The sequence below is a fragment of the Octodon degus genome, unplaced genomic scaffold, assembly GCF_000260255.1.
Source record: "Octodon degus isolate 3935 unplaced genomic scaffold, OctDeg1.0 scaffold00085, whole genome shotgun sequence".
Lineage (NCBI taxonomy): Eukaryota > Metazoa > Chordata > Mammalia > Rodentia > Octodontidae > Octodon > Octodon degus.
The window spans coordinates 4,474,276-4,487,891 of record NW_004524661.1 but is presented as its reverse complement, the minus strand read 5'-3'; the positions used below and the strand labels follow the sequence as shown (position 1 = coordinate 4,487,891).

The 13,616-nt window shown below is 41.4% G+C and overlaps 1 protein-coding gene across 1 annotated transcript in view; it reads left to right on the top strand.

Moving 5' to 3' along the window:
- The window catches only part of Dock2 (dedicator of cytokinesis 2), a 478,084-nt gene that overhangs the window by 120,463 nt on the left and 344,005 nt on the right, over window positions 1–13,616 (top strand). Inside the window, exon 24 of the mRNA XM_004637060.2 lies at window positions 12,636–12,706. Within this exon, the coding sequence (XP_004637117.2) occupies window positions 12,636–12,706 (71 nt within the window). The remainder of the gene's footprint in view (window positions 1–12,635; window positions 12,707–13,616) is intronic.

Genomic DNA, 13,616 nt, shown 5'->3' with positions numbered 1-13,616 from the left:
CGCCATGGACAAAGAAAGCCCAAACACATTTTTGTAAATAATGAATTAATGCACATTGTTTCTTCCTCCAATCACCTTATCCTTTTAGTTGCTAATTTAAATATTCATTTGCTCAGAATGGCCTAGCCTCCAGTTAGAGTGAATGAAAAACACATGTTTAGCTGGGATGGCATTAAAGAGGCAGAGGCAGCCGTCTGTCTAGGGACTGTTCTCTGCTAAGGCTGTAGGTTCCAAACTGTGCACATTACAATCACCTGGGAATCTTTAGCAAATTCTGATGCCTGGTTACCACTACTAGACTCTTTAATTTAATTGGTATGAAGTGTGACCAGGGTAAGAGGAGTTAAAAAGCTCCCCAGGTGATTTTAATGTGACGTTCATGGCTTCCTTTGGTTTAACAACTGGAATGTTCTCCATTCTTTCTGTGTCTCTCTGTCTCTGTGTCTCTCTGTCTCTGTCTCTCTGTCTCTCTGTCTCTGTCTCTCTGTCTCTGTCTCTCTGTCTCTCTGTCTCTGTCTCTGTCTCTGTCTCTCTGTCTCTGTCTCTCTCTGTCTTTGTCTCTCTCTGTCTCTCTTTCTCTTTCTCATGTAGTAGGGGATTTTGTCTTGTTCACTATTATATCATTAGTACCTAGAATTAGCTTCATACCAAAGAATGCTTAATGAATAGCAGTAGATGAATTCCCAAGTCCAGCAACAAGTCTCATGAGTTCCAGGTTACAGATGAAGAAACTGAAGCTGAGCTGATTGATAAGGCTTCCTCAGGTCTCCATTGCTAGGAAGTGGTGTGGCTAAGATTCAGTTCCGTTCCTGTCTGGCTCCAAAGACCTTGCTCCAACCATTCTGTCAGTGATGGAGGACCTTTTAGAGCTTTCAGTGATGCAGCCTGCTGCAGCACATGTACCGTAAGTGCTTCACCACCACGCTATATTCTACTGTCCTGACACTTCACTGAGCACTTACTGTGGATATTGATGTTGCCCCTGGGATTTGCTGGGTCCTCAGGCTAACAGGTGTGGTCTTCCCTTTTATTTACTGTTTTTAAAAAAGTGTTGTTCCCATAGTTCTACAAACCTCATCATTCTATAACAAAAGGGGTAACAGAAACAAGGAGCAACAAGGAGTGACTCTCTCTCACTTCCTCCTCATCTGTATCAAACTGGGTGCAGCTGAGCTCATGGCGAATGAGCTACACAGTGCTAGGAGATTCAGGACAACCAGTTGCAATGGAAAAGGCTACCTTTGGTATGTGTGCTGCAACATACTGCTTCTTATTGACAGCTCTGAAAGGTTTGCCACCAGTGACCAAAGTTGGGTGAGCCTCTAAGGAAAAAAACAGGGTGAATAAGCAGAAGTGATGAGCAAACAGAGAAAGCTAGGAATGAGAAAAAGAAAGGAGCAAATACTCAAAGAAGTAGAAGTATCACACACACACACACACACACACACAGAGAGAGACAGAGAGACAGAGAGAGAGAGACAGAGAGAGACAGAGAGAGACAGAGAGAGACAGAGAGAGAGAGAGAGAGAGACAGACAGACAGACAGAGACAGAGACAGAGAGAAAGAGAAAGCTCGAGAGAGTGAGGCTCCCTGGAGCCACTCCTAGTTTCATGAACTACCTCCTGGAGGAAGGACAGAGGGAGTAAAAGAGTAAAAAGGTGGGAAAAGAAAGAACAAAAGCTAGGCATAAAGAATTATATAATTCTTATGTTTACACATAAGTCCAGAAATCTAACCATATACAACCTTGTAGCAGGACAGTCCTGCAACATTCCTTTTCCTGTCTCCTGCCTTCATACACTACCTCCTTCTTTTTTAACCATCATCTACCCAAGAGACAGCATGGCAGCAACTGGCATGTACTGACAAGCAGCCATATTCAGAAGACCAGAATGGCAGGCACTCCAAGCATGAACCTACTATTATAAATTGCCATCTTCAGTGCAGTTGCTTAGTTCACAGGTGTCTGTATATATAGTTAAACAGGGTGAGAATCATTCCAATTAACTGCTAGATTCAAAAATCTTCTGAAGATTCTCAGGATCATTGCCTTAAAATATATTTTAATTTTTAAAATGTTTTTTCATCATATTCTGTTGGGACTTAAAGTTCAACATATCAATACTTGATGAAAAATACCTGTTCCATGCCTAAGATGTTTGATATTCAGACAGATAGTGCGGTTAAGCTTAACAGCCTAGGTTGCATGGCAATAACAATAAGCTTCTCTTCTGGAGGGTTAACAACCAAAGTTTGCAGACCAAAATTAGAGAAAAAGGAGGGCCTCAAGGAAAGCCAATATTTTGGCCCTAGCTTTCCAAGGTCAATTAAGACTCAGGACATATGAGAGCTTGTACTGTAACATCATGTAACTCAGTAGTATCCCAAATTTTCTGATCAAGGAGATTATGGGGCCAAAGAGGAAAGTGATTGATAATGTAGAGTGTGCATAAGGAGAGTCACATGGAGAGAAAACATTCTCTCAGGCTTTCACAGAGAGCACACTGGCCAAGCAATGGCCGTGACTCATCCACATGGCTGACACTGACAAAGGATCTACAATCTGAGGTATAGGATCTCAGGATAAATCCTGAGGGGATTTGACTGACCTTATCAGATCCAAAAGCTACAACTCTGGTTGCATAGGTCCTGCTTTTCCTTGATCTTAACTATCCAGCAGAAAACTATAAAAATGAAGTATAAGAAGTGAAGCCATGCTGTTATGTTGAGCTGTAGGGGACTCAGGTCAATAATTTCTGACATTGCCGGTCAAGTGGAAGATTCAATACTATTATGAACTACTGGACTCTTTTAGAATATTTTGCTGAGTTAACACACCTATAATATTCAAGTGACAGAATTAAACAAAAAGGGGGATACAGATGAATGTCCATTTTGTATCTGTGTATTCAAAATGGTTAGGATAGATATATAGTTACATTCTCTTAATGAATAGAGGGGTTTGTACTAGTAGTGTTTGTAAATAGGATATCATGTCTGCATTTTGTACAGCAAATAACCACTAGGAAGAGAGTATGCAATGTGTTAATTATTGAAACTGTCCTACCAATTTGATTTGAAACTGTCTCATTGCTATTTATCTCTCAATAAAATTATGGAAAAAAAAAAGAAAGAAAGAACCAAAGCAAGGAAGTGAAGATGAACATGTGAGGATGGTATTTCCAGTCTGGAGGACCTTGGGTTAATAAGAATGCCCTTTTTTCTTGGCTCTGTGACCTCAAGCAGGTCATGGAACTTTGCAGGGTCTATTTCTTTACCTATAAAACCTCACACTTTCGTGGTGAGAATGCATCGAATGATGTCTGCAAAAGAGCAAATTATAAAATGCTATGCAAATGCAGAGAGCTAATGTGATTGTTATGGTTTGGGCATAAGTATTTCTACCCAGTTCTTACTGTGTGTGCGACTGTTAGAAGTGCCTCATTTTCTCCATGATTTGGGCCAGATTATGCTGGTTTCCTCTCATGGATTTTTACCCCTGAGCTGTAGAAAAGGGGCTTTATCCTTTTTTAAACTTGCTCTAAGGACCAAATTTAGTTTCAGGGATTTACATAAAGCCAGTGATGCTTTTTACCTATTTATATGGTTGTTGAAAAGTTATCAAAGGAGGATTTAAAGTCATATTCAAATTTGGAAAGCAGCACCATTGGAAGAACATGTAATGCTATTGAAGTGTGTGAGGCATTGACTGAAGACAGGGCGTCAAGGTCATGCAATGGTAGCAAACTCCACTCAAGAAATATTTCTCAGATTTTGGCATTTGCTATGGAGAGCCTTGGCTTTTGAGATTGAGACCTGTGTGGTAAGTCAGGCACCGATACATGGACTTCTAACCTTAGATGCATCATTTCCATTTCTAGGTCATTGTGCTTTTGAAAACTGGGAAGACCTGGGCTGAATTTAGAGGATTTTTTGAGAAAATTCAGGTAGTGAGATGTATAAAGCACCAAGTACAGGAGTCTTATCGAATTTAGTTTAAGTAGCTTTTAGTCACTTAAACTCCTGCCTCCTTTAAGTTCTCACAAAACAGAAGCTTTGGGGTGTATTTTAGTAGAACTGAAGCTGGAAGGTGAATTTGTATTCCTAAGCTTGTCACATGAAGCTAGCATTAGGGCATCCAGTTATTCATTGAGATCAAGAAACATAGGCACACATTTCAATAAGAATAAATCCACAAGAATTGATCGGTAAAAAAGTTTCATCAAGTAACACAGTTTCAAGGGGACTGGAGATGGTTTCTGAGACTGCAGGGAGCATGGTGGAGAAGAGTGCTGTGATCTACTAGTCACATCTGGCGTAGATGTGGTGGAATAGCCAGTAAGAATGCCGTGATTGATGTTCCTGGTTCAAGCTTAGACACTTCCAGCTAGGAAGAGGCTTCCAGTGGAAACCCCTATTCATGTTCACTCTAGTTCTGAGTAGAGCAGATCTAGTTCAAACCCCAGCTTTGCGTAGTGCAAGATATGGGACCTAAGCAAGTTGTTTTTCTTTTCTAAGGCTCATCTGGCCTTTGTAAAGTGCTTTTGGTGATTTCCCTTGTTGTTCAGAATTGGTATGGCAGCAGCTCACGAAAATCCATGGGGAATTTCTTTCTTTCTTTTTTTTTTTATCAGTACATGTTTATAGTACATAGTGTTTACACTCCTTGTAGTGAGTTGGTACATGTGCATAGCTCATCATAATTCCCTTTCTGTGCCTTTTCCCTCTTTGTCTCTCCCCTTCCTTCATCCCCTGATCCTCTTCCTGTTAGAGAAAGATAAAGCCACCTCCTTCCTATCATCCATCCTTTATTTTGCTCTTTATTTATACTTTGGATTTCCCATAGAAGAGAAACCATGGAGAATTTAAACCAAGCAGTTCAAAGAGGGTAGAAAGATCAGTAAAAACACCTTCCAGAAAAATATCTTGCTCCAGTGCCTACTGTGTGCTAGGCATGGGGCTGGGCTCCTCCCATACAGGGCTTTAAATTCTGCTAGAGATCCACAAGACACCACTCTCCTCCATGTCCACAGGCAGCCTCAATAATTCATCCCAAGCCACATCCACCCTTGGCAGTGGAGCCAGAACTTGCCCCCGCTCCAGTCTTCTGACTTCAAAGCCAATATTCCCTCTACAACAGAAGTGACTCAGGCCAGTGGTGTCCCTGTGTTTCCAACAATGGGTCACATGCTCAGAAGTCCGTGTGTGCGCCAGCTCTACAAGCATTGCTGATAAAGCCCACATCAGATTGAAAGGGCCAGCAAACAGACGTGCTAAAGTGGATGTAGCTCCCATGCGGGTATAGGGCAAGTGGTGACATCACACAGGCCAGCTTGCTCATTTCCTCTTAAGATTAGGGATATTTCAGGCTGGCCAATTAGCTCAGTGGATTAAAGCGCCTGTAAGCAGGCACAAGATCCAGGGTTTCAATCGCCCCCCGGGCACACTGAGATGGTGATTGAGGCTGGGCGTGGTGGTGCGCACCTACAATCCCAGGTCTTGGGAGGCTGTACACAGGCGGATCACTAGGAGTTCAATCTAGTAGTGAGACCCTGAACACACTGGAGGCACTTCCCTAAAATACAAAAAAAAAAAAAAAAAAAAAAGATCTGGGATATTTCATAATTTCTCAGTTTGATCATACAAGTAAAATTAAGTGAGCAGATATACTGAATGATGTGTGTTTTTCACCACTCTGCCACTGTGCTGAAAAAGCCACTAGAGCATCCAGGAAGACAAGCGCTTTTGCATCCCCAATATCAGGGGCAATGGTGGCCAGCAAGTGCGCAAACAAATGTCTATGGACTGAATGAATGAAAGGATGAATACTAGCTTCTACCTTTTAAAAATGTTTTTACCATTTATTATATGTCAAGTTGTTGAGCTAAAATCTTACATATATTGTTAGCTCAGTTGATCTTTAGAACAACAATGTTATAAAGCAAAGACTTTTCTTATCTCTGCTTTTCAGAGAGCAAAAAAGGCTTAGAGGAGTTGAATTAAAACCAGCAGATTTTATATTAGAATTGAGGCTGTATAAGTCCCTTGTTCATTCTTTTGGTTATCATTGAACAATGGCGGCATTTCAGTAGAGGCTCAAGTCATCTGGCAAGATGGCTGGTGGATCAAAGCTAAACAGTCAAGATGGGCAGGTGCTGTCCCAGATACTTTAAAATGCCTCTTCTTTTTCTGCTAATTGATGTAAAATGTTCATACAAACTAAAAAGAAAACATGATCTGCTCTTGAAGTGCCCACAGGGTGTGGCTGAACCCCAGGGGTAAGGGGATTGAGACTCATGTTTTTTTTAGAATTTTACCCCAGACTTTAAGGGCTTCTTTAATCTGAGCTCATTCTCAGTGGTGTACTCCATACTTACGGTACCAGTTGGGAATGATGGAGTCAATGACAGGCAGGATGCAATTCTGTCTCACTGAGGAAGCTGTGGTGACACCAAAAGCTCCCGCTTTTCACGTGATACGCACGTCAACTTTGTAAGGTTAGATAATTGGCCTTATTTCCCTGATGCGGACCTGTCCATTTTTCTGATGAGGGAACTGAAGCACAGAGCATGGCCTTTCCCAGGGCCATTGTGCAGATGCAGGTGTGCGTAGACTGCTGCTCACCATGGACAAACACGTACTCTAGAGCCTGCACATGTCACCTCCCTTCTCATTCCCAAAAGACAGCCTGCACTATCATGTAATGAAATGACACTATGGTTTGGTGGGGATTAGGGCTTAAACTCTGGGCTCACACAGTCTGGCTTCACATCTGAGGAATACAGTGGTGAGTGGGCCTGCTGAAAATCTTGTGTTGATTTTCCTCAGGTGCAGTTCAGCCTGTCTAGCTAACGAAGCTGCCTTCTTGAGGTCATACTGTGGTGAATTTTGGAGCCTGCGTGTGTCTAGTTTCTTGACCATCCATCACATGGCTAATGTAAAATGATTGAAAATTAGTGGGATGGGAATAATGTCTGTTTTAAATGCCTGAAGGTCTCCAATAAGGAAGATGCCTAGTTTTCTTTCATTGTTGTGTATCATTTCAAGACATGTTTTTTTGTTTGTTTATTTGTTTTTGTCTTTGTTTTTTTATTTTGGCAAGAAGTCTGTAGGTACCACTTCTGGTCACTCTTGCTGTGTGTGTGTGTGTGGTGGGGGGAGCCTGAAAATCTCTACAGACAAGTCCCCTTAGAATTTTGGGGCAGTTCCTCTGTTTGGTTTTTATTTCTGTTATTTCTTCTAAACTTTTCCTGCTTGTTCAGAGCCCAAAGTAATCAGCTCTCAGTGAAGGCCGTCTGGATAGCACTGACCGCCAGGAGCCTCCCCTGACTTCTCTCTGGGCCAGTCCAGTCCCGATCTCACTAGGTCTGGACGTGGTGGACTTCTTGAAGGCTGTGCCTGTCCTTCCAGACAGTCCCGTGTTGGTGATTAATTTAGGAAATTCACTTGATGCCACCCATGCAAGCTAGCAAGCATTTTTATGACCATTCTTGAAACCCCTTATGTATGTGTGATGGAGAGACCCTAAATGGAAAGACTTCAGAAACACTGCTTTTTTTTTTTTTTTTTTTTTTTTTTTTTTTTTTTTTTTTTTTTTTTAGAAAAGATAGAGGTAGGAGGGGCCTGTTTATCTGTGTTATTGAATAAACCAGCCTTCTGTCCCCTATTGAAGCCCCACTTATCAAGAGGAAATACCTTTGCCCAAGTATGATAAGCAACAGTAGAGTATGCTGGTTAACAGCAAGCTGGGCAGTCAGAACCCCTTCCTTGCTGTGCAGCTTATGAGCTACATAGCTTCTGGCAAATTACTTGACTTCTCTGTGGCATCGTTTTCTCCTTGGTAAAATTGTTGGACAATATGTACTCATGGTAGTCTCAAAAATTAAGCAAGATCATGCATGTTAAGTATTTGACATATATAGAATTTCAATAATGGACTTACTTTAAACAATACAAATATATATATATATATATATATTTATATATAATCTATGTGTGTACTTATGCATGAATGTGTTTTAAGAATTATGTGCCATACAGGAATATATGCTATGGGATAAAAATAATAATGCTGCAATATTATTTCACATATAGTACTAGTAGTAATGAGAGAAATAGGCCCAGAAACAGCAAAGCTACACAGTTCCCAGGGCCAGTGCTGGGTGTGACAACAGTCTTGGCAAATTTTCAAAGTCAGAGACAGCCTGTCCTCACCTGCAAAGGAAATCACAGGCCCACTGCTGCTCTGTATGCCCAACTGGGTCAGATGAAAGTTTAATAGTCTCCCAGGGTGTTGATAACACTCTCTGAGTTTCAAGTGACAGCTCCTTAGTTTTGACTTTATTCCCAGCCCAGACTGGGAAGCTGAGAAGATTGGCTCCTTGTGCTGCTACACTTCCCACCTGCCACGCTCCTCCTGGCTAATAGCCAATCCGTGGAGGTAAGGGCATCTGTGGACACTCCTGGTGACTGTGAGACTTCTGTGGCATGCCACAGCCTGAGGGTGATAGGTCTGCAGCTCTTGGAAGCGGTCAGCGTTTAGCAGAGGCTGAAACCCTGACATTCTTCACTGATGGAGGAGTTTCTTTCTGTTTTCATTTTCTCACTTTGCTTTTAATTATGAGAAGTTACTTTTGTTCCCTTTTGAGACAGGTCTCACTATGTAGTTCAGCCAGGCCTTGAACTCAGTAAGTAGCTGTCTCAGTTACTTCTCTCTTGTTGCTGGGACAGAATAACTGACACCCAAAATTAAGAAAGGAAAAGTTTATTTAGCTCACAGTTAGCAGAGGTTTCATTCCATACTCTGCTGGCACTAAGGCAGCGTGGCACATGGAAGAGGGCAGCAGTTCATGGTGATGGAAAACCAGCAAAGAGCAGAAGGAGGAGCAGCAGCTGCAGTACCCAGCAAGCCTCTCTCCCTTCCCCACATTGTATGCATATTATCCATTCCAGGGCAAGTGCAGTACTCACACCTTAATTCCAGCACTGGATCATGAATTAATCACAAACTCCGGAATCCTCCCCATGGCTGCATGAGGTTTTGGGAGGACAGCTAGACACAAATCATAGCAGTAGCCCAGACTCTCCTGGAACTCACAGAGACCCATCTGCCTCAGCCTCCTGAGTCCTGGGATGACAGGCATGCGTACGCCACCACTCCCAGCCAGAGAAGCCACATTGTTCTTTGGGCATTGGAGAGTGAAGGCAGGTGCTGGAGAGATGTGGTGTGGAGAGATTTGGCATCCTCACCTGGGAAGGCCTAGTGCATGCTAGACCCCATCACAGGTCCAGATAGGCTTTATTTTATTAATTCTTAGGGACACTGAGGATTAGAGAATAAAAAATGAGTCTTAGCTCTGCCAAGACCAAGAAGAGAGCTGAGATTCACACCTAGTTCTTTGGCAATCTTATGGTCCTAAAGACCTACAAGCAAACAATTGGCTAGAAGTGTTTGAACTACCATTTCTCAAGTTACACATGGGCCTAATTATGTTGGTCTCTTTGAACTTTAGATGCTGGGAGAAATGTAGGCTGAGATGTGTTTGCTTGGCCAATACAGTGTTAGAACAATTGACCAAGGATGGCTCATTGTTTAAACAGTGTAGCTTTCACACAACTATCACTTTCAGTTGACCTCTGCTTATCCCGCATCACTCCTTTGTCTTCTGTACCCCGTCCTGCAGGTGTCTGATTTTGCTACATCTGCTTGGCATTTCCTGATAATGATGGCTACTGACCAACTAGGTTGGGATGTGCTGCATACTGTTACTGCCTGGAGCAAAGTCATAATGCATCGTGGCACATTAAAATCTCAAAAAATACTGCAGTTACAAAACAAAACAAAAAGCTTCACTAGTTTATCTGTGCTTAAAGCAGTACTTCCTGAAATTATTTGAATGTTACCCTCTTTTCCATACAAAATACTTAACAGCATCATATGGATCAAGAGTGCCAAGTAGAGACTGTTTTACAAACACTGGCTTGTTTTCTGTTATTTAGATTTGAAAGAATAAAGAACAGATTTCTAGGCACATAATCCAGTAATTATAAAGTAGCAGTTTCACAACTTTGACAACATGCAAATTAAAATCTTTCTGTGAAATGAGAGATATGATAAACAAAGCTAAAAGAAAAGAAACAAACAATATAAAAGCAAAAGAACATTCCTGCAAAATCTGTTATTGTGAAGGGTTAAAGTTTTCATGCACAGGGCTTTCTACAAACCAACAGGGGAAAAAATCACCCATGGAAAGAAAAATTGAAAGACAATATGAACAAGCAATTAAGTAAATACAATTACTTAATAAATATAAAACGATGCCCTACTGCATTAGCAACTAAAGAGTTGCAAATTACAGTTATAAATTATCCTTCGGATAAACAAAAATTTTAAAAGTTTGCATGTATAGTTTTAGCAAGCTTCCAGTGAAAAGGAGAATAGAAAGAAATTGGTTCTACTTAGGTAATTTGCAAGATCTATTCAAATGTATATTTAGACACATTTTAATCCACTAACTTTTCTTTGAGTAATCCATCCTGCAGGGATTGTACACAAATACATGAATGTCAAACATCTTAATACTACATGGTCTATAATTAAGAAATCCTCGCAGGCGTGGTGGGGTATACCTGTAATTCCAGCACCATGAGCAGCTGGAGAAGAATCACAAGTTTGATCCCAGCCTTGGCAGGTTGTAGACTTAGTGAAACCCTACCTCAAAATTGAAAAAAATTTAAAAATGGACTGAGGATGTAGTTCAGTCCCTAGCATCACCCTAATTAGGAAATATTGAAGCTGGCATGGAGTCTATGTGCAGGGTGGTTGAAGAGGCTTATCATGCCCATTTGGGCGCTGCTGAGTCATGGCTGGAAATGAAAGGAGTATACTCCATGAACCGCATGGCAAGAACCTTGTGGCCCCTCATTAACTGCAAAAACAAGCTGTATGTACCTATATGGGTGCACATGCATGCACACGTGCATGCACACACATGTTGATGTGCGCATCTGTTCAAAGTCATCTGGAAAGAAAATCACCACAATGTTAACAGTGATCACTCGTGGAGCAGAGATGGGGCTGAGACAAAGATGGGGGATGTCAGAGACAGTTTTCACCTTAATATCCTGTTTTGTGTGATTTTTAAGTCAAACTTGTAAAAGGCAAAAGACTTATGCGATTTGAAGAGAAACCAGAGTATTCAAACTTGTAATGATGTTTAAAAATCATACATGGCAGATGGCAGATGAGAAAGAAAGAGAGAGAGGAGACAGAGACACACAGAGAGAGATAGAGACAAAGACAGACAGACAAACACACACATACACACATACGGAGGAGAGAGAGGGAGAGAGAGAAAGAGCAAGAGAGAGAGAGAGAGCGAGAAGAGAGAGAGAGAGAGAGACAGACAGACAGACAGACAGACAGACAGACAGAGACAGAGACAGAGATTGTCATGTGAGTGAAGTGTTTGGGCAGCTGAAGTTATAAGGCAGGGATGTAAGAGTGTCCTGGCTGGATTTGAATCCTCCACTGTGTTCTTGCTAATTCTGTGACCTTGAGGTTTTTCTTGAATCTTGATGTGACTGAGGTTCCTTTTTTATAAAACTAGAATTTCTCTTGCAGGATTATAGTTAGGAAGATAATACATTAACAGTGTTCAGCGTAGTATTTACCCCACAGTAAATTGTCAAAGAATAGTCATACTCGTTTAAGCAGGACCTTTATTTATATGTTACTAGCATTAACATTTTTGGTGTATGTACTGCCGAAGTGAGCACAGAGCATTGACATTTTAAGAAAGTAGTTCTTACTCTTTATTTTGGTCTGATCGCTAAAGATGATATATGTTGGTAACAGAACGTCTAAAACATAGTAAAAAATAAAAAGTATTTTAAAACAATAGTTCCATTGGATTTTGTGACTTTTTTGTCTGTGTAACTCCTAACTTCTCCTGAAGTTGTAGTCTCCTCTGCTGCTGAGCAAATGGCGTTGCCAGGCAGGGGTGGGTGCGCGTCCTACCTGTTGGTACATCCACTAACTTGAAGAGATGAAAGAGCCCATCATGAGGCTTCGCCCAACTGGTGGGCTAAAACATGCCCACTATTCCTCACAAACCCACTCTTTGACTATGGAGAGAAAATATAAATAATTTAATACAAATCTCCCCTTTCAACAGCAATCCAAGTACACACCATATTCCCTTAATCATAGGAATTATCATTTATTGAGTGCCCAAAATACTCCTGGTGCTTTTCTGGGTGACTCAGTTTTAATCCCTGTAGTCCTGCAAAATAGGAAAACTCAGGCATCAGAGCGGTTATGTATTTTGTCCAAAACTCCATAACTAAGAGGGTGTAGAAATGGAAATTGACCAGCCATCTCTACCTCTGTGAAGCGTACAGTCACGATACAGTATGTTAACTGCATTCTGGAAGATAGAAGCTGGGATTGCTCCTTTTCGTACAAAGAACACGCCTGTGTTCCGGTCTCCCCACAGAGTTGTGTGTCATTATAGCAGTATCCAGGATGCAGGTCATTCTCCTCTGATCTGTGCTGTGTCACAAAGCATCCCCCTCACCAGCCCAGAGTTGTTAGATCTGAGCATCCCTCATGTTTATTTCATGCTTCCCCTAGGTGGCCGCTTTGAAATACATCCCGTCGGTCCTCCACGATGTGGAAATGGTCTTTGATGCCAAGTTACTCAGGTATGATCTTATGATGTCCTTTCCCTGGCTGCTGCCAGCCAGGGGCTCAAAGGAAAGAAGGGCTTTGTGGGGGGTCTCAGATGCTCACTGGGTGGGGGAGGCTGGGAGGACGCATGGCAGGAGCCTCATTCAGGGTCCCAGTGTATCAATTTCACCTTTTCTTATGCCAGATTTTGGTGAAAACCACTATATAATAGGCATCCCTCTTTGGAGATGCAGATTGTAAACCTATAGATTCAGAAACTGGTCTCTAGGCCAAATGTCTCTGTTTCAGCTGGGCGTGAAGGTTGATTTGGGTCCCAGTTTTTGCCCAGTAGACCTGTAGCTGCAGTGGAGAACACCCTAAGGACACTGACAGAGATAACAGAGCTTGGCTCTGTTTTGCCTTCTGCTTTGCATTCCATTTATCTCATGTGTGAACACATGCTTCTAATGTGAACAAAGTGTTGGAACAGGAACATTTGAGTCTGACACATAGTACCTTCTTCTTTTTCTTAAATTCACTTAAGTTCCCAGATAAAATATTAGAAAGTATTTTAAAGATTTTACGTTTAAATACTTTTATACTTAGAAAAGGGATGCAAACATGGTATCAAGTTCCATGTGCTCTTTACCCAGTTTCCCCTAAAGTTCACCTTCTGCACATTTATTGAGTCAGGAAAGTATCATCAGTACAGTTTCTTAAATCACTGTACAGATTCAGATATCACAAGTTTTTTTCACAGACTTTTTTTTCTTTGTTCATATAAGATTTTCACTGCTTTCTTTTCATCCTGTAGGGCTCAGATTAAAGTTTATCTTTTCACAAAAGCTACTTCTAAATATTGGAAACAAGTGAAATTCCTCCCCCAGCCCATGGACAACTATTTTGTGACACCATTTCCTATTTATTTCCTTCAGTCCATTTATC